The sequence below is a fragment of the Taeniopygia guttata genome, chromosome 36, assembly GCF_048771995.1.
Source record: "Taeniopygia guttata chromosome 36, bTaeGut7.mat, whole genome shotgun sequence".
In the NCBI taxonomy this organism is placed as follows: Eukaryota; Metazoa; Chordata; class Aves; order Passeriformes; family Estrildidae; genus Taeniopygia; species Taeniopygia guttata.
This window is the reverse complement of record NC_133061.1, coordinates 1325127-1346346: the sequence shown is the minus strand read 5'-3', so window position 1 is coordinate 1346346 and position 21220 is coordinate 1325127. Positions and strand designations below refer to the sequence as shown.

At 53.9% G+C, this 21220-nt stretch overlaps 1 protein-coding gene across 5 annotated transcripts in view; it reads right to left on the bottom strand.

The window, feature by feature from the left end:
* LOC101233579 (uncharacterized) overlaps window positions 1-12360 on the bottom strand; it is a 376722-nt gene extending 364362 nt beyond the window's left edge. For 3 of the 5 annotated variants that reach the window (XM_072921324.1, XM_072921325.1, XM_072921327.1), the window contains exon 1: window positions 11155-12360. In XM_072921324.1, the coding sequence (XP_072777425.1) occupies window positions 11155-12311 (1157 nt within the window). In that variant the 5' untranslated portion in view covers window positions 12312-12360. Of the gene's footprint in view, window positions 1-7539; window positions 7547-11154 lie in introns of all 5 variants that reach the window. The other 2 variants (XM_072921326.1, XM_072921328.1) reach the window with 2 other exon arrangements.
* Between the last annotated feature and the right edge of the window lie 8860 nt (window positions 12361-21220).

Here is a 21220-nt window from a genome sequence, read left to right as displayed (position 1 = left end):
AGACCCAGGGCAGATATTCAATCATTTCCCCTTGGAATTGATCTCGGGAATTCCTTACCCTGGGAATTCTCCACCTAGTGCAGGGTGGAGATAAGGGATGCACAGTTAAAGCAGTCTGTGGCCAGAATCCTGTCTCTGGTGCAATCTCTCCCCCAGGAAGCTGGGCTGGCACAGAGCCTGCCTTGGCACTTTGCTGTTGCCAACATCCCAGCAGGACATCGGCTCCTGCCTAAGGAGTGCAGAGCAGCACCACTGGTGGCCAAGTGGCGTGGCCCGTGCCAAGTGGCCCCGAGGCCAGAAACAGCCGCCAGCACAGCTGAGCACGGGGGACCCCTCAGCCTCGGCTCCAGGTCTCTGCAGCCCCGGAGATTTGCACTTCCCGCCTGCAGCAGGAGGATGGGAGGCCCCCACTGAGCTGCACTGAAGGCAGCGCAGCAGCAGCCAGGGCTCCACAGCGGGGCAAGGCCCTGGGCCTGCCCACACATCCTCTGCTGAAATCCTCGGCCTGGCCACCCTCCTTTGGCAGCTCCAGCCACCGGGGACAGCCCTTGCTGCCACTGCTGCAGCTTCAGCGCTCTCTGGGCCTGCCCTGCCACAGCTGCTGGGCAAGAGCACGGCACAATTCCACTCTGGCTCTCACTTACACTCACACACTGCCCTGCCTGCCATGGCATTGATGGAAAATACACCAGCTCATAGACTTTAACATTGTTAACCTTTGATTTCTCTACTCAGGCTTGCTTTGCCTTGGCCCTGGGGAAAGAAATGTTAAAGGTTTTGTTAAGGGATGTTACACCACTCAATGGAGATGAGTTTAACATCTCAACATACTGGGAATGGCCCAAAAGATACCCACAAAGATAACACCCAGCAGCAAAACTTCAACCCCAGCAGCAAACAGCAACCAACACCTACCCCAGACACTGCCAGGGCTGCAGACACCTGGTCTGCAAAAGGCTGAGAAGGAAATCCAGCACTTCCCACCTCATTAACAGCTGAAGCAAAGAAATCCGGGTCCAATAGGAAACCAAATACTAAAACCTGCACAACTTGAAACTTTGGAACATTAAACCAGTGGATTTAGACTGGTTCAGACTGTATCAAGTTTGGGAAAAATCTAGTAAAAGCCACGGAGCTTTTACTCCGATAGTATTTTATTTATTATATACTCCGTTATGTTTTACTGATACTTTAGGTGTCATGGAACGATTTTCTCTGCACACCCGGGCTGTGTGGGGATGGAATGATTTCTGTTGCACATCCTGGCCAGAATCAAGGAATGCCTTGACTCTAACAATAAACATATTGGTGGAGTTTTTGTTTTTCCTGCAGTTTCAGTGCTAAGTTTAGAGCATTAGACTATTTTTAAATTACTCCTACTTCTGTATTGCCAGTTAGGTTTGGTTAAGGGATGAGAGAATGAGTTTTTACTTAGAGGAGAAGTAGAAAAAATTTAATTGACTTGGAAATTTTTTGTGTATGTTTGTGTGTGGCTCTTAGAGATAGAAAAATTTTGGTCTGGGTTTTTCGACATTAACCTTTAGGCAACATTTTGTGAAGCTAGAAGAGATTTAAAGGTGACCCTTTAACTCATAAATAGAAGATTTGAAGGAAAAGAAAATAAATAGAAGATTTGAAAGAAAAAAAAAAAAGAAAAAGCAGCAGGTTGGGGGGGGCACACGTGAAGCTGCTGAAGCTGCTCTGGAAGAGAAGCTGCATTCCAGGCACCCAGGAGAGGAGCTTTAGAAATGCAAATTAACACTGCTGGGGCAGAGTGGGGACAATGTACCTGGCTCTTCTTGCCTGGGGCAGGAATTGGCTGATTCCCTCTGCCCCTCACCCCAAGCTCTGCCTGCTTGCACAGATGGAATCTGCACGGCTGAAGGCAGAGCCCATGGTGAGGATCTGACTCTGAAACAGAAATGGCTGAGGCTGCAAAGGGAAACAGCAAATGGAGAATGTTGTGAAATCTTCACTAAAATAAGGGGGAGATCATCCCTCTGCCCACTCCAACATCTGCTGCCACTGTCTGTGCTGTACAGGGTGTATCAGAGCACTGGGGCTTTTGCTAGAACAAGTCCAGGGAAATTAGTTGGAATTCAAGTATTTGATGATGTAATTAGAAAAATGCAGTCATTGATGCAGGCTCAGCTTGAGAGAGCACCCAGAAATGGGGAAAAGAGGAAGGGCCACCAGAAAAAATCCTACAACACCACAGACCAGCCCCTGGGAACCCAAACCAATTCATATCAGGAAGCAGAGAACCCATTTATCATTTCAATGGCATCATTAGAATACAAACTGTCCTCGAAAAAAACCAACCAGACAGCTCCAGCTCCTGACCTTCCTGCTGACCAATCCACTGCAATGAGGAACACAACATTTCACATGGGGATGGGATCAGATTATCTGTGAGCAGAAAAACCAGGAGTCTGTGGAAAACTAAATGGCCCAAACTGCTGTGGGAAAAGAGATGACAAAGGTAAAGTGCTGAAAAAGATAACAAAGGAAATAGGAGAGCAGTTTATGTATTGGTCCAAACACAGAAAGGATGGGAATGGTACACGCTTTCGTGGCTCCCCGGCACACCAGGGGTTAAACAAATGCTGCTTCTCCTCTTCTGTGCTGCAGCAACTCTCATCTTTTTACCATGCTCCACACCTTGGCAGTGCAGCTCATCCAGCAGCTGAGCCAGGGGATGCAGGTGGCAGCCAGGCCTCCTGCTCCACAAAGGGCTACAAAAGGACAGGGAATGAGGGCACCGAGAATAATCCCAAAACCAAAGAGGACCCGGGAAGAACAAAACAGAGTTGAGGAGTGAATCTGACTGGAGATAGGGCCAGGCACTTGTAGATAAGGAAGTAACCGGGGAAACCATCAGTTCCAATAAATTTCACAAATTGAGCCACACAATTTCTCAAAGTCCCGCTAAATTCCCGAACTTCCAGGAGAACAAAGACTTAAGAGAGCCATGAATATCGGCTGGTATACAAAAGGAGGGTGCATATTAACGAGGACAGGCAGCAGGCGCATCGGGAAGTCTGAACTTTCCAAGGACCTCAGCCCGTGGGCAAAGGCAGAGGGAGATGCGGCCGGGAAAATGAGGATAAAAAGGAGGCTGCGGACTACAACCATGGCAGAGAGCGCACGGCAAATGCCCCACGGCCTCTCCCCCTGCTCGGCAATAAAGTAACTTTTACAGGACTCCTCGCTCTCCTCCGGCCACAGAAACCTCCGGCGACGGGAATTTCCCCGCACGCTCCCGGCCGCGGGGCAGCCCCCTCGGTCCTACCCACAGCAGCCGGGCCGAGCCAGCGCTGCTCCGGCAGCGGCTCCTGCCCAGGCCCCGGCGGGAAGGAGACCGCGGGCAGCCGCTCCCGCCGCGCCCTCAGCCCGGGGCCAGCACGGGCCGGACACGGCACCACCGACCCGCCGCAGCCCCCTGCCGCCCCCTCCGCCCGCAGCCAGCCCCGAGCCCCCGCAGAACCCAGCGCGGCTCCCACCTGCGCCGGGGCCGCCTCCGAGCTCCGCCGACGCCGCCTCACCGCGCTCCGGCCGCTGCCGCCGCTCCCGGGCCCGCACAGACGCTCCCGGCGCCAATGGCGCCGCTGCCCGCCCACGGCCGCCCTCAGCCCGCCGCCGGGGCCGTGCTGCGCCCCGCTCCCACCAATCAGCGCGCCGCAACCACGACTGACGGCACCAGCGGCCAATGGCAGCGAGCTGGGGGCGGGCTCTGCGCACGGCCCAGACTCGCCCCGCGCTCTCAGGGGCCCCCGCGCTGCGTGAGGGCAAAGCCGGAGATGAGCAACAGCCCCGGGACGGGCCCGGGCCCGAGGCGGGATTCAGCTGCCCACACAAACAAACTTCTCCGCACCTCCCGCCACGGCTTTCCCGGCCCTGCGCCTTCCGTGCCTCCGGCTCTGCGGGAAGCCCGGGAGCCTCACTTCTCCTGCCCCTCATTAGTGCATCGGTGCTTCCCTCTGATTTCCCCCAAAAAGGGAAACCTGCCCAAAGCCCTGTGGGCGAGCGGGGGAGGGGAGAGATTTCTGGCAGAAAACTCCCAAGACTCAGAGCAGGATGAGGAGAAGTCAGTGCAGAGCCTTAAATGCAGCTTTCCCCAGGCCTCCCTGCTCCCAGCTGCACCTCCTCCCCCGGCAGGGCAGGAGACAGGGAATGGGGCCATGCTCAGCTCATCCCCCGCGGCTTCTCCCTCTGCTCAGGGACAGGAGTCGTTCCCTGCTGCACCCTGCGCTCTCTCCCAGCCGAGACTTCTCCAGGAACTTCTCCGAGCCGAGTCCATCCCCTGGGGCACAGCCCCCTCCAAGTGCTGCAGCGTGGGTCACTGTGCCACGGGCTCGGTCCTGCCAGGCCAGGCTGCTCCAGCGGGGCCCTTCTGCCCGCGGGGTCACAGCCTCCTCTCAGGCATCGCCGAGCTCCAGCCTGGCTCCTCCAGGGGCTGCAGGGGGATCTCTGCATCCCCACGGACCTGCGGGGGGATCTCTGCATCCCCACGGACCTGCAGGGGGGATCTCTGCATCCCCACGGACCTGCAGGGGGATCTCTGCATCCCCATGGACCTGCAGGGGGATCTGTGCAGCCCCATTGTAATATAAATTGTGGAATAATTCGTGATTATGTAAAATATACATGAAGTCAGTTGTGCTAGTAGAAAAAGATTCTTAAAGTTTTAAAAGACCTGAAGACCCAGCCGGGAAAGACTGGAAACCACAGATGACAGAGAAAGAAAGACCTAATTTACAATTGAAAACACGTGGCTCCCTGCAGAGATGGGCACTTTCCGGGGATACTCCACCAGACGCCCAAGGTGAAAAATGCACATATGTTCGTTTGATTAGTAGTGCTGTATTAACATTTTAATAGTACTGTAAATGTAGTTGTGTAGTAAAATTGAAGCTTTAGTAGTTAAAATAGAAACTATGTATCTGGGTTTTCTTTTAAGGAATGACATACTCGCTTTGACATAACCATCACAGAACACCTAAACCTTCCAAAGAAGAGGAATTTATGGTTTTCTTCTCAGAAGAAGCTAATTTCTTCAGGCCTTGCTCAGACTCGAAGACACCATGGGGATTAAAGGAAACAGTTGGCATATAACAGACAGAATTTCTTGTTTTAAATAGAATGTATGCATAACCATGAAGGATATATGAATATGCAATAGTGTAGTTTTAGGGGTGATTCCTTTGTTCACAAGGTATGCTTGTTGTGGCTTAAGTGCCCCAGAGCATCTGGACATCCTTAATTCTTTGCTTTTTATTGTCTTGTAATTGTCCTATCTCTAAATTTTTATTACTTTAATTGTATTACTATTTTAATAACCATGTTATTATTATTAAAAATTTAACAGCCAAGTGATTGGCGTTTTTCACAATTATGGTAGGATGGTTTTTAACACCTCTCTGCCGGGGCCTTGGAGAGTCAGGGTGAGGAAGACGGGTCCTGCCCTATTTAGGCAGCCTCGCTCTGTTCCCCTGGTGTGTGACCAGACACAGGTTATGATCTATGGGCAAAAGGAGACAATAAAACAAAGAAAAGGGAAAGCATTCCCTAAAACCACAGTAATTAGCCCCAAGACTAAAGTGTACACGAAGAACCAAGACCCAAGGACAAAGGATAGGTGAGTATTTGTTGGGATGGGGCGGATAAGGGGGGAATGAATGTGTGTGACAGAAGCTGCTGGGTATCCCAGACTTGCCAAGTGATTGCTATAGTCTCTCATGCTGCTTTTCGTCACTTTCATGTGAAAAACGGCCAGTAAAGAGACCAAGGGAGTGATAAAAAAGAGAGAATCCCTCCCAGAGAAACTGGGACTGGATCTTAGGAAGAAGAGGAACCCCGTGGAGTGCCGGATTGAGGGATAAGAGTGCCCAAGGGCATCCAGGATTCAAACCTGCTGGGTTGAGGGATTAACATTCCAACAGCACTCAGGGTGTAGATATGTAATGTAGACTGTTTGAAAGTAAAAAGTATCTTCTTGTTGTATGTGAGAGTTACTGAAAAATAAAAGTGAGTAAATGTAGATGAATGGTAGTATATGTAATGTAGATTGTTTTTTATGAGCTTTTCTTTATCTCCTTGGAGAGAGTGTTAGAGTGTTTCCTGGCAGTCAAAAAGAGAGTATTGCAGAGAAAAATTCCTCACTTGCTGTCCAGCCCCCTGCCCTCAACTCTATTCATATTTTGTCCATTCCCTCTTCAAAATACAGATTTGTAAAACTCATGCTCTGTGTCCTCAGATGGCCTTCCCAAATCAAACCTTGGCTTCGTTGCAAATTGCATTGCACTAACTAGCATTGCCTTAAATTTGTTTTGGTGCAGGCAGGGTCACTTTGGAAGTAAGTTGTTGTTTACTTTGTTCCTGCAACCTTTTCAAGCTTGTGAATGGAAAAATTGTGATAGCAAACCAAGTCTTTATTTTTGCACTGTCAGCTGTGAGTGGCTGGTAGCCTTGGTGGAGGGTGCAGTGAATTACAGGCCTGCAGAACACACATAACAAAAGTAATTTACTTTGTAAGGAAGTTGAAAAAGGGGGGAGAGGTGATTGGCAGACTCACCTCTCCAGGATGTAGGATTAATGTTAGAAAGTGGACTGATATTGGAATGTGGCTGCTGAAATGTGAAGAGAGAAAAAGAAAGAGAAAGAGAGAGAAAGGGAGAGAGAGAGAGAAAGAGAGCGAAGGGGACAGCGAAATACACCCCCAAGGTCCCCTCAGCCACAGCTATCTGTAAGTTCTCCCCCATTCCTGCTAGGCAGAGTGACAACAAGGAGGGGGGGAAGTGGGGAAGGACAGAGTTAAACCCAAGGCTGTGAACAGGACCACCCGTAGAGAGAAGATCAAGGCAGAGATAGTGACTCTCACAAAGTGGTCTATTGTCTTAAGCAAGATTTCTTTTTTCTTTCTGATTACTGTTGTTAAGAAGAGAAGGCTTTTGTTCTGAAGACTAAAAGTCTGTAAGACTAAAACAGTTAAATGTTACCCAAAAAGTAAAAGGCAAGAGATGTGATACATCTCATGTTAAAATTGGCCTGGTCTTTTTTATTTAACTAATTATAGCTCACAGGAAGAAGAATTGGTCTCTGCAGCTATTAACACAGCTGGATACAAGAAGAAGCGGCAGATGTAGAAAAAGAGTTTAGTTAAACTCAGAAAGTTTTAAAGAAAACTAATGGTAAAAGTTAATGCAGTATTGTCTTTCTTTTAACACTGTGCTATTAAGAAATCCTTTCCAGGTACCACTGAAGCAGCAATCCAAACCACGGAAAGAGGGTGAATTCATGCCAGCAAAACCAAAGGACTTGTGAGGAAACTTGAGGAATGGACTATCACATCTAAACCGGGTGATACCAAATTGACTTCCAACCAGGACTGGGTGGTAATGGTTTGGGAAGACCCAAATGATCCAAGGCAGGTACAAAGACTAACACCTCACTGAGAAATAAGGCAAAGCTTGCATCACTGGTTCTAAGCCCTGCCTGAATAAACCCTGAGAGGCTCCGACACCTCCTTGGCAGAGGAACACTGCCACTTCAAACAGGAGGATCGGGAGTGTTTCAGTCAAAGAGTTCTTATAGTCTGGCCTTAGCCTGTGGCTTGTACAGGGAAGAAGGGAAATTGCCATCAGTACTGTACTGTATATTTTATGTGATTCATCCTCATATTGGACATGGCAGCTGGGTTATAAGTGAATGTTTAAATTATGAGAATAATTGGCATTGTAGTTCACAAAATCTATGTTCTCGTTGCAGGATGTATTGAGTACTGAATCAATCCCCTATACAGAAAGAACTCAAAAACTGAAGTAATAACTTTGTTTTGTGGATGGGAATTATTAGTGCCTGTGGACTGAGCGATACTTGAGGAACAGTGGGAGACCACAGTTAAGGAGTGTTGAAAAGGACTTGCCTAAAAGAATGAGAAAAAAGGAGTGACAAGGGAAACAGAGGGCAAGCCTGGACTGAGCACTGTACTCACCACCGAGAAGATCACACGTACCTGCTGTGGGAAGCAACCCCACAGGCAGGGGAGGTGGGGGTATAAGCCATGCCAGACCTCTGTCATTCCTGTTTCTGTCTCTCATTTGTTGTCTTTTCCCTTCTGAGATACCAGCAAGATCGTGTCCCAAATGCTACAGAAAGTATTACACGGAAAGGAACCAAAGTTCCTTTTTGTTACACACACCCATGTCAACAGCCACAGACCCACCCAAACTGAGTACCTGCAGGCAAAATGGGGAAAATATTGGATTACTTAAGAAAAAGTAGTAATACTTGGGGCATGGAATGTCCAAAAGGAGAGAGATGGATTTGTTTTACATTTGATCTTAGAGATATAGTCCAAGATTCGGTAAAAAGGCAATTAGTAAACAAAAAGGTGAAACCAGCACAGCAATCTAGCTCTGTATTAACCCCAAATTATATACTGCATCGTATTATAGGACTCCAAGCAGTTATAGAGGAGATAACAAACAAAGCTGCTCAGGCACTGGAATTAATATTGAGTCAGCAAAGCCAAACTATAACTGCAGTGGATTAAAATAGGTTGGCTTTACGCTATTTATTGGCTAAAGAATGGGGTGTACAGATTGTTGAAAATAGATGGCAATGAGGGCATCATCCTGGAATAAACAAAGGATATCAGAAAAAAATTATGACCCTGGTATCAGTCCAAAAACAACCAAAGGGAAAATAATGTTAAAAACTAACAGGTGGGGTAATGTATTGAGAATGGGATGGTGGAAGAAATTAGGATTCTTCCTTTTATGTGTTACAAGTGTTTTGATATTTCTTCTTTGTTTAATCCCATGTTTTATTTGATTACTAACAGAGTCCAAAGAATGCAAGAGGATAAGAAATATTGCTCAAGCCAAATGATTTATAAAGAATAAAAGGAGGGATTGTGACAAATACATACTTACAATTGGCTTTTCGCAAGTGTTACAATGAATATTATATGTGTCATGTCAGAAAGTTTATGCTGTTCCATAGGATCTAAATTCCATATAATCCCAGTCCAGCTTGTCCCAGTCCATAGGATCCCAGTTCCATATTTGATCCCAGTCCCTATTTTAACCCAGTCCATATTTGATCCCAGTCCATATTTGATCCCAGTCCGTATTTGATCCCAGACTATATTTGATCCCAGTCCCTAGTTAATCCCAGTCCCTAGTTGATCCCAGTCCATATTGCGAGGACGCTGGACTCCAGGACGCTTTGGGTGGATGGAGACGAGAGATCTCTGGAGGCTGCCCTTAGAATATCTGGTTTATTAGAGAGGGTGAAAGGCCCTGCTTGGAGTCTCCAGACGTGATCTGTGGCAGGCCCGAGGGCATGAGGGAAGGGAGAGGCAAGGGGTAGAGGGAGATAAGAGAGGATCTCAATAGGATGTTCCAGGAGAGGGGCAGTTCCAAGAGAAGGGAAGTTCCAAAAGAGCATCTGGCTCCTCAGGGACTCCTTGTCAGGGGCTTCAAGGTGGGCTGGAACAAGACTTGGGCCAATGGGGTCACAGACTCCTGATGCTTCAGGGGAGGGTTACAGGTGTGGGATGAACCATACATTGGGGTGAGATCCAACAGTCCATTTGACCCTTGGACCTACCTGTAGGTAAGGGCATTGTTCAACCAGAAGGGGGGATTGTCTTCATCCTGGTTGTACAATTGTGTTCTACTTGTGCAGTAACTACGGTTTGGTATGTCACAACTTGTTACCATCTCAGTCTCTGTATTTTCTAAACCTTTTGCCAGGCAGTCATATTTATAAGGCTTTCCTATTGGAGCTTCCCCAACACATATGATCCCAGGCCATATGATCCCAGTCCATATCTGATCCCAGTCCCTATTTTATCCCAGTCTGTATTTGATCCCAGTCCATAAGATCCCAATCCACATCTGATCCCAGTCTCTATTTGAACACAGTCCATAGTTGATCCAGGTCTCTAGTTGATCCAAGTCCATATGATCTCAGTCCCAATTTGATCCCAGTCTGTAGGATCCCAGTCCCTATTTTATCCAAGTCCCTTGTTGATACCAGCCCATAGGATCCCAGTCCATGTTTGATCCTTGTCCGTATTTGATCCCAGTTCAGTTCATTCCAGTCTGTAGGGCCCCAGTCCCTAATTTATCCCAGTCCTTAGTTGATCCTAGACCACAGGATCTCAGTGCATATTTGATCCCAATCTCTGGTTGATCCCAGTCTATATGGCCCTGCACACATTCCAGAGGTCTGGAATTTCAGCTCCCAGCCAGGAAAAGACATTCCCTTTGCCCTCGAAGGCAAAGCTCTTGAGAAGGGGCTGAAAGCCAAGTGGAGCAAAATCCTACAGAGACATTTCACTGCTGGCCTCCATAACTTCAGCTCCTGAACTAAGAAATAAAATAATAATTGGGAAATAAAATAATTAAAAAATCAGGGGTGGGTCATTGGGGGCAGAGGGGGCAATTAAATTAGAGGAGGATTCAATTAAATCAGGGAAGGATCTTTGGTGGTCCCTGAGGAAATTAAATTGGGGGAGGGTCTTTGGAGGTCCCTGGCTCAAGGGAGATACAGAGAGAGAAACAGAGCAGGCAAAGAGAGGTGGGAGGGAAAGGAGGACACAAACACAATCAGCTGAGAAGGTGGTGCCCTGAAAAACAGAACTGCCACGGACTGGAGATGAACGCAAAGAAATCAGTAAGTCTAAAAGTTTTATTTGCTATCAAATACATCCCAGTCACCCAGCCCCACACAATCCCCATCTCACCGCTCCAAGTTGGGATCCCACTTCTCCCAGTCTCCTCCCAAACCCATCTCACCCTGGCAGCTGTGGATTCGAGTGAGTTTGGTGTGGGATTGGTTTTGTTGAGGTGGGAACAAGCAATTTGAGGTGGGATTGAGCCTCTGTGGGTTAAAATTCAGTTCTTTTCAGTGGGATGTGAGTGGTTTTGAGGTGAAAGATCGATCCCTCTTGGCCCTTGGAGCACAGAGAGATTGAGAAGAGAAAAAAATTAAGGTCAACACTAAAGGAGAAGCAGCCAGGTGTGTTCCCAACATGGATCACAGGGAATGTGGGTCACCAGGGCTGTGCCCAATGTGGGTCCTCCAGTGGGGGATGGAGTTTAGCTCTTCTCGCACTCGGGGCACTCGCAGGGCTTCCCTTACCGGTGCCTCCGTTGGTGTCGGGTCAAGTTAGAGCTCTGTGAGAATCTCTTCCCACACCGGGGACACTCGTAGGGCCTCTCCCCGGTGTGGATGCGCTGGTGCCTGAGGAGGTGGGAGTTCTGCCTGAATCCCTTCCCACAGTCGGGGCAGCGGAAGGGCCTCTCCTCTCTGTGACTCTGATAGTGCCGGAGGAGATGGGAGCTGCTCTGAAACCTCTTCCCACACTCAGAACACTCGTAGGGCCTCTCCCCAGTGTGGGTCCTCTGGTGCTTGATCAGGTGGGAGCTCCGGCTGAAGCTCTTCCCACACTCCCCACACTCGTAGGGCCTCTCCCCAGTGTGGATGCGCCGATGTCTGATGAGTTTTGAGTTGTCCCTGAATCCCTTCCCGCAGTCGGGGCAGCGGAAGGGCCTCTCCTCCGTGTGAACCGGATAGTGCCGGAGGAGACAGGAGCTGGTCTGAAACTTGTTCCCACACTTGGAACACTTGTAGGGTCTCTCCCCAGTGTGCATCCTCTGGTGCTTGATCAGGTTGGAGCTCCAGCTGAAGCTCTTCCCACACTCCCCACACTCATAGGGCCTCTCCCCAGTGTGGATGCGGCGGTGCCTGATGAGGTTGGAGTTCTGCCTGAAGCCCTTCCCGCAGTCGGGGCAGCAGAAGGGCCTCTCCTCCGTGTGAACCCGATAGTGCTTGAGGAGATCAGAGCTGGTCTGAAACCTCTTCCTACACTTGGAACACTCGTAGGGCCGTTCCCCAGTGTGGATCCTCTGGTGCAGGATCAGGTTGGAGCTCCGGCTGAAGCTCTTCCCACACTCCCCACACTCGTAGGGCCTCTCCCCAGTGTGGGTCCTCTGGTGCACGATCAGCTCGGATCTCCACCTGAAGCTCTTCCCACACTCTGAGCACTTGTGGGGCTTCTCCCCATCATGGAGCTGCTCAGGGACCCCCAGCTCTGAGCTCTGGCTCCATCTCCAGCCGCCTCCCTGGCCCAGGGTGGGTCTTTCCCCCTCAGATCCCCGCGATCTGCGTTTGCAGCCCCTCCTCGTGCGGGATCTCCGGGGCTTTTCCTCCCTGTCGGGTTCCTCTGCTGTGGAGCAGCTCAAAACAGCCTCTTCCACCAGGTTCTGCCGCGGGGATTTGTCCTCCCTGCTCTCCATCCTCAGCTCCTGCCCTGGGGGAGGAAGGACAAGGAGAGGCTCTTCCTCTTCCTCGCAGTGTCCCAGGGGCTGGGAATGGGAAATCCTGGTTTGGGGAAAACAAGGGATGAGCACGTCGAGTTTGAAGCTCCCTCTGTCCCAGTCCATCTCTAGAAGTCCCTGGCCACGTGGGCTCCATAAAAACCTCCCAAACACCAAGATCCAGCCCTGAAAAAGCCTCCCAGGAGTTCCCCGTCCCTGCTCCCTCCCCTTTGCTGTTCGGGGCTCCCCCCTGTCCCAGCTGCTGGGGTCACACTTGGACTGGGGGTCCCCCTTCTCCTCGCTGCCCGCCCTCCCCAGGCTGCCGCGAGTCCCAGCAATCCCAAAAGCTCCCCCCTCTTGGCTCTCCCCATTCAGGGGTGCCGGGGCTGTTTGGGCTCCCAGGCTCCCTTCTCCCCTTCTTCTCTGCCCTGGGCTGCCGGGGCTCCAAGGAGTCCCCCCAAGGGGCCTTTTCCGCTCAGCTTCGCAGTTCTTCCTTCTCCAAACATCTCCCCAAAAAACCCAACCCAGGCACCCCCCAGGAGACCTGGCCCGAGCTCCCCCTCCCCGCTCACCTGCGGGATGGGGGGCGATGATCCCACAGGTGGGGGCTGCGAATTCAGGCAGGGCTGACCGCGCGCTTCTCTCTGCTCTGCTCCATCCGCCTTTCAACCTCCTCTTCCTCTTCCTGCCGCCCCCCCTCTTCCATCCCCCCTCCTCCTCCTCCTCCTCCTCCCTAAGCCCACCTCCCGCTCCTCCTGCATCCCTGCCCTTCTCTCCCTGCCCTTCCTTCCCCCTTTTCCTGCTCTCTAATCCCACCGCCTTCTGCTCCCTCATCCCTCATCTTCCATCGCTCCTCCTCCTCCTGTGTCCCGTCCCCACCTCCTTCTCCTCTTCCATCCCTCCCCTTCCATACCCCCTCCTCCTCCTCCTCCCCATCCCCACCTCCCGCTCCTCCTTCATCCCTGCCCTTCCCTCCCTCCTCCTCCTCCCCCAGCAGCAGCGACACCCTCGGTTCCCGTTCCCGCAGCCCCGGCAGCCCGCGGCAGGAGCGGGGATGGAGCCGGGACAGGTCGGGATGGGCAGCGCGGGGCTCTCGGCTGCTCCCAGCCGCTGTTCCAGGGGGGAACCCGGCCCGGGCCAAAGGAGAGGCAAACTGGGGAAACTGGGGGCTGCACATCCAAACTGGGGCTGCCTGGGGACCCTGCCTGGGCACTGCCGGCCCTTGGGGCTCCTCTCAGGAGATCAGGAGCGGGGAACGCACAGAGGGCTCAGGGATGCCAGGAGTGGCAGCACTGGGAAGGACTGGTTTGTACTGGGATTGTACTGGAATCATACTGGGAGCAGCTGGGCCCATGCCAGGGCAGACTGCAGTCACCCCGAGGGAGACTGGGATCGTACTGGGATCATACTGACACAGAGTAGGAGCCTACGGGGGTCAACTGAGACCATGCTGGGGGCAAATGGGATATACTGGGAGTGACTGGGAGCATGATGAGGGTGACTGGGAGCAGCTGTGAGCAACTGGGATCATGCTAGGAGCAACTGGGAGTCACTTGGTGCCTGCTGGGGATGACTGGAAACGACTGGGCTTATACTGGGATCATGCTGGAGGTGACTGGGATCATACTGGCAGTGAGTGCCACGACACTGAGGCTGACTGGGAGCAGTTGTGAGCAAATGGGATCGCGCTGGAAGGAACTGGGAGTGAGTGGGAATATGCTGGAAGGAACGGGGGGACACTGTGAGAGACTGGGAGGGACAGTGAGGGTGAAAGGGGCAACTGGAACCGTGTGGAACACAACTGGTTCATATTGGCACTGACTGGGAGCACACTGGCGTCATCTCTGGATCATACTGGGAGGGACTGGACTAATACTGGAAGTGTCTGAGAGTGACTGGGAACACACCATGCACAGCATCCCTGTACTGGGGGTGACTAGGAGCAACTTGGAGCACTCTGGGAGCAAATGGCATCATACTGGGATTGACTGGGCTGATGTAGCTGGAGGCAACTGGGACCATACTGCGAGTGATTGGAAGTTACTGGGATTATACTGGGACCATACTGGGAGTGCTGGCATGTGACAAGGATCATACTGGAGGTTACTGGGCTCATACTGGTGTTGAAAGGAAGCAACTGGGATCCCACTTTGGGCTACTGGGAGCAACTGAGAAAAACTGGGATCATGCTGCAAGCAAACTGGAAGAATTGGGAATGACTGGATGCAGGCTGGAGACAACTGGGACATACTGGGCATGACTGAGATCATACTGGGATAACAAGCACCTTACTGGGATCACTGGGAGTGTCTGGGAATGACCACAGAGATGCTGAAGGCAACTGGGATTTACTGGGGATGTCTGTAACCTTACTGGGGTGACTGGGAACACACTGGGAACAACGGGGACCATGCTGGGGAGAACTGAGAGCGAGTGGAAGTGAGTGGGTCTACACCGGGGACAACTGGGCATGACTGGGACCATGCTGGGAGCAACTGGGATCATATGGGGAGTGATGGGGTTGATACAAGGGACAACTGGGGGCAACTGGGATCACACTGGGGAGAACAGGAAGCAACTGAAAGCATGCTGGGGGCAACTGGGATCCTACTGGATCTTACTTGGAGCAACTGGGATCAGGCTGGAAGCAATTGAGGACAACTGGAGTGACTGGGAACATGGTGGGAGCAACTGGGATACACTGGGAGAGACTGAAACCACAGTGGGGGTAAATGGGAACAACTGGAACCACAGTGGATGATAATGGGAGCAGCTGTGCCCATGCTGGATTCATACTGGGATCCTACTGGAACTGGCTGGCATCATACTGGGAATGACTGGAAGTGTGCTGGCTGGGACTGGAACCATGCTGGAGGTGGCTGGGAGCAACTGGGCCCACACTGGGAGTGACAGGGAGTCATTCTGGGCAGGGCTGGAATCATACTGGGAGTGACTGGAACCATACTGGGGGGGACTGGGTGCAGCTGGGATCATCCTGGGAGCCACTGGGATTCCAGCAGGTGTGAATGGATCCTGGCTGGGGGTCACTGGGAGCTACTGGGCCCATGTTGGGAGGAAAATCTGGACACATTGGAAGCAACTGGGACCAACTGGAAGGTACTGGAACCGTGCTGAGGGGACTGAGACCACAAATGGGGAAACTGGGTTCATACTGGGAGCGACTGGGACCACACTTTGGGCAACTGCCAGAAACTGGGATCATGCTGGAGGCAACTGGGAGTAACTGGGAAAGACTGGGATCATTCTGAGGTCATCAAAACCTTACTGGGCCAACTGGAATATACTGGGAGTGTCTGTGACCATACTGGGGGGACTGGAACCACACTGGGAACAGCTGGGACCCTGCTGGGGACAGCTGAGAGTGAGTGGGACCATGCTGAATGGGACTGGAACTATTCTAGGGGCACCTGGGATCATAGTGGGAGGAACTGGGAACAACTGCAACTATTCTGGCAGCAACTGGGATCATACTGGGATCACAGTGGGAGCAGCCGGGTCCATGCTGGGTGAGACTGGGAGGAGCCAGGTCCATGGAGAGTGACTGGAATCATACTGGGATTGACTGGGAGTGGCTGTGAACAACTGGAATCATGCTGAAAGTAACTGGGAGGGACTGGGAGTATGCTGGGAGTGACTGGGATATATTGGGAGAGACTGGGAGTCATAGGGATCATACTGGTGGTTACTGGGGTCATGTTGGCATTGACAGGGAGCAACTGGGATCACACTGGGGGGCACTGGCATCATACTGGGAGTGACTGGGATCATACTGGGATTACAGTGGGTGCCAAGGGACCCTGACTGGGGGTTACTGGGAGCTGCCAGCCCCATGCTGGGAGCCAAATGCACACACCCTGAGAGCAACTGGGAGCAACTGGGAATGACAGGAGTCATGCAGGTGACAACTGGGATGTACTGGCAGTGACTGGGATAAAACTGGGGGCAGCTGAACCATGCTGAGGTAACTGGGAGTGCCTGGCAAAGACTCTGGGAATGTTCCAGGCAACTGGGATGTACTGGGAGTACCTAAGAACATGCAGGTGGTGACTGGGACCACACTGGGAGCCACTGGGAATGTGCTGGGGGCAACTGGGACCATGCTGGGGGCAAGTGTGAGTGACTGGGGCCCTGCTGCGGCAGACTGGGATCATACTGGACTCATATTGGGATCATACTGGGAGTGACTGGGACTATACTAGGAGCAACTGGGAGAAGTGGGAACACACCGGAGAAAAGTGGGAGCAACTGGGACTTGTTGGGGGCAAATAGCGTCATAATGGGGAATGACTGAGAATGACTGGGCTCATACTGGGAGAAACAGGGATCCTGCAGGGAGTGAGGGGAAGTGACCAGGGTGATACTGGGACTGACTGGGCTCATCCTGGGAGTGCCCAGGAAACTGGAAGCACACAGGGGTAGGAACTGGGCACCTGCTGGGAGCAGCCCCTGGCGGCCCCGGTACCCCCGAACCCCTTTCCCGGCCATGCCGCCCCTCCAGCCCCAGCACCCCCATTGCCGGGTGCCGGCACTGCCAGGGGTCCCCCCTCTCGGGGTCCCCGCTGGGGCTCCTGGGGCTCTCCTCTCTCTGCGCTCCCGCCCAGGGAAGCCGCGGCTCTCCCGGGGCTCCCCAAATCCGGGGTCCCCCCGCCGCTCCCGCCGCTCCCGCGCGGTCCCCACGCGGCCCCGGCAGAGCTCGGAGGGCCCGGCCGGGAAGCCCAACCCGCACCGCGGGGGGACCCGCATCCCCCCGGCCCCGCCGGGGCTCTGCCGCCACCCGCACCGGGACCCCCCAAAAACACCTCCCGGGGACCCCCGATGTCCCCCCGAGGGCAGCTGCGGCTCGGCCTTGGAGCCCCGCCAGCTCCAAACATCCCCCCAAAAACCCCAAACCCAGGGAGCCCCGGGATATTTGGGGCCAGCTCCCCCTGCCCGGGCACCTGCGGGATGGGGGCGACGCTCCCGGGGTGCTGCGAGTTCAGGCGGAGCCGGAGCCCCGCGGTTCATCCTCCCCGCTCCTCCTGCTGCTCTCGCTGCCGCTCTGCCTCTTCCTCCCTCCTCCTCCTCCTCCTCCCCGCAGCCGCGGGAGGGGCGGGGATGGAGCCGGGACAGGTCGGAACGCAGAGAGGGGTGGGGGGATGCCAGGAGTGACTGGGCTGTACTGGGATCATACTGGGAGCAGCTCCTGGGTGACTGATCCTACTGGGATCATACTGGGATCATACTGGGAGTGAGGAGGAGCAGCGCGGTGGCTCCAGCGCTGGGGCTGGGGGCGCTCCTGGCGGGCGAGGGGGGAGTGGGACCCCGGCACCGGGACCCTGAATCGCCATTGCCGGCACCGGGACCCCCCCTGCTCCCCTTATCCTGCACAGGGACCCCCCTGAATCCCCCATTTCCGGACATCAGGGCCCTCTGCTCCCCTTTTCCCTGCTCCCAGCCTCTAGATTTCCCGTGTGCCTGATCCTGGAACACCTTGGAACACCTTGGACCCCCATTGCTGCCTTTCCCAGCCCCCAGCCCCACCTTTGTGCAAAACCAGAGACCCTCTGAACTCCCCCTTCCCAAACACCCCGGGTGTTCCCACCCTGGTACCCCTTTTTGGGAAACCCTGGACTCCCCTTTCCTGGGCTCAAGGACCCCTGGAACTCCCTTCTACCTCTCCATCCCTGCCCCCCCATTTCCGTGACCCTGAGACCCCCCTGCACCCCCATTCCTGAGAAACAAGACACCCTTTTACCCCTTTGCCCGGCACTGAGACCCCCCTGCACCCCCTTATCCGGCACCAACTCAACATGTTCCCATCCCACACCTTTCCCAGCCCCCAGCCCCACCCTTTTCCCTGACCTGGGACCCCTGGGCCCCCATTCCTGCCTTTCCCAGCCCCCAGCCCCTCCTTTCCTCATGTTCAGGAGCCCTGGCACCCCCTTTCCTGGGCACAGGATTCCATGGACACCCCATCCCAGCTCTCCCAGTCCCTTCACCCCCTTTCCTTGGCTCTCAGCCCCTGAACCTCCTTCCCAGCTCTGCCATCTCTTCATGTCCCCCCTTTCCTTGGCCTGTGGACCCCCTGGATCCCCAAACTCTCACTTTCAGCCCCCTCAGCTCCCCCAAATCTCTGTGTCTCCCCAGTTTTCCACTCCCTGCAGTTCCTGGAAGTGGTGCTGTCAGAGCCCGGCCCGGGGGTCCCCCAGTCTTTGATTGTGGGGGACGTGGACGGGACCCCCTGCGAGCGCTGCGGCAGCGAGCGGGGCCGGATGGAGGCACAGACACCGGGGATGGGGGCGGGAGCTGAGCTGGGATATTGGGATAGCCAGAGCTGGGACATTGGGATAGCCAGAGCTGGGATATTGGGATAGCCAGAGCTGGGATATTGGGATAGCCAGAGCTGGGATATTGGGATAGCCAGAGCTGGGATATTGGGATAGCCAGAGCTGGGATATTGGGATAGCCAGAGCTGGGATATTGGGATAGCCAGAGCTGGGATATTGGGATAGCCAGAGCTGGGATATTGGGACAGCCAGAGCTGGGATATTGGGACAGCCAGAGCTGGGATATTGGGATAACCAGAGCTGGGATCTTGGGATAGCCAGAGCTGGGATATTGGGATAGCCAGAGCTGGGACATTGGGATAGCCAGAGCTGGGATATTGGGATAGCCAGAGCTGGGATATTGGGATAGCCAGAGCTGGGACATTGGGATAGCCAGAGCTGGGATATTGGGATAGCCAGAGCTGGGATATTTGGATAGCCAGAGCTGGGACATTGGGATGGCCAGAACTGGGATATTGGGATAACCAGAGCTGGGATATTGGGATAGCCAGAGCTGGGACATTGGGATAACCAGAGCTGGGATTTTGGGACAGCCAGAACTGGGATATTGGGACAGCCAGACCCAGCTCAAGGACAGGAACCGGCCCGTGGCTGACAGTGACCTGGAGACGGGGCCGGTACAACCAGAGCAGGGGGAGTGGGGGGAGCCAGGGGCTGGGCTGGGCTGGGATCTGTGGGAATGGAGGACTCTGAGGGGCTGGGATGGGATCTCTGGGGATGGGAGGGATCTGTGGGGCTGGGATGGGAATCCAGGGAGCTCCAAGGGGCTCCCTGGGGCTGGGACACGACTCCATGGGTCTGTTCTCTCCTCGTTCCCAGGTCTCCACACAGTGCAGGGGGTTTCCAGCTGTGACCTCCTGTCCAATGGAGCATCCATGGATCCCACCAGTACGGCTATGAGGGCTGGGATTTCATCTCTTTCCTGCTGGGATCTGGGAGCTTTGCAGTGTCCAACAGTGCCGTCTGGATATCCCAGAGGTGCTGGGAATCCAGAGGGATCATGGTGGAGCAGATGAAGCATTACCTGGGCCACACCTGTGTGGAAAGGCCCCCAAAATACATCAGATATGGTCGGGAGGCTCTGGAGCACAAAGGTGGGTGTAGGAGGGGAAGGGCAATTCCTATGGGAATGGGGGATTCAGGAATGGGGGACTTGGGAATGCAGGAATTGCCATGGAATTTCCATGGCCAGATCTCACTCTCATCCCAGTCAGGTGAGAATTCAATGGATGGATCTCCTCCCTAACCCACTGCTATGGGAATTCCATGGGGAAATGATTGGAATTGATGACCAATCCAATGAGAGCAGTGCAATGAGAAGTATTCCCTGCTGGGATTCCATGGGACATTGATCCCAATCCTTTGCCCAGGCCGGTTCTGTCGTGCCCGTGGCAGGACCAGGGGAGTGCCCTGTCCCTGCCCTGAGCCCAGCACGAGCCTTTCCTTGGGTGTTCTGTGCCCTGCCCGGGGCAGGAGGGCACTGCCGGAGCAGCTTTGGTGGCCCCGGGCACCCGGCTGGGCTGCAGCCACTGCAGGGGCTCCTGGGGAATGTTCCAGAGCAGAGCTGAAAGCAAACAGCAGTTTCTGGAGGGGATTCTGCCCCTGGGCCTGTGCTGGGAACCCAAGGGCAACAGCCCAAAGTGCTGGGGCTCAGTGTCCCTCGGCCAGGCTGTGTTCCCTGGCTGTGCCCTGTCCCTCAGCTGTGCCCTGTCCCTGTCCCTGTCCCCTGTCCCTCGGCTGTGCCCTGTCCCTCAGCTCTGTGGGGCCAGGGGTGGCAGCAGGACCTGGGGCAGTTCTGGGGGAGAACAACCCTGAGCCCCAGCTGGGCCAGTTCCCCCAGTTCCCCCCAGGCCACTCCCAGCATGGGCCCTGTGGCTCCCAGTCACCCCCAGTATGGTCCCACTCACTTCCAGTTACACTCAGTGTGATCCCAGTATCATCCCGGTCACTCCCAGTGTGATCCCAGCATGATCCCAGCATGTTCCCAGGTGTTCCCATTCACCCCTATAATAGTTCCAGGCACTCCCAGTATGGTTCCAGTCCTTCCCAGTATGATCCCAGTATGAACCCAGTCACTCTCATTATGGAACCATTTGCTCCCAGTAAGGTCCCAGTCACTCCAAGTCACCCAGTATGATTCCAGTCACTCCCAGGATGATTCCAGTCACTCCCAGATAGTCCCAGTATTATTGCAGTAACTTCCTTTATGGTTCCTCTGTGATCCCAGTCACTCCTGGTTAATGCAGCCTGGGGTCCCAGGGGTCCATCTGACCCCCGGGCTGCCGCTGCCGTGGGTGTCCGGATAGCGCTGCGCTGTCAGGCTCAGCCTGTCTGGGTCCCTCGGCTCAGCTCCCAGCCACAGGCAACTTAGCGAGCACCTCTGGAGTGATTTCAGCTCTGTGAGTTCAGCTCTCGGTGATTTCGCTCTGTGCTCACAAGTGCCTCTGGCAGACACACAGGGACAGAGAGAGAGGAAAAGGCTGTATGCGGTTCCACAGCGATGTCCTTTATTGCCAGCTCCTCTGAAGGGATGCAGTGACA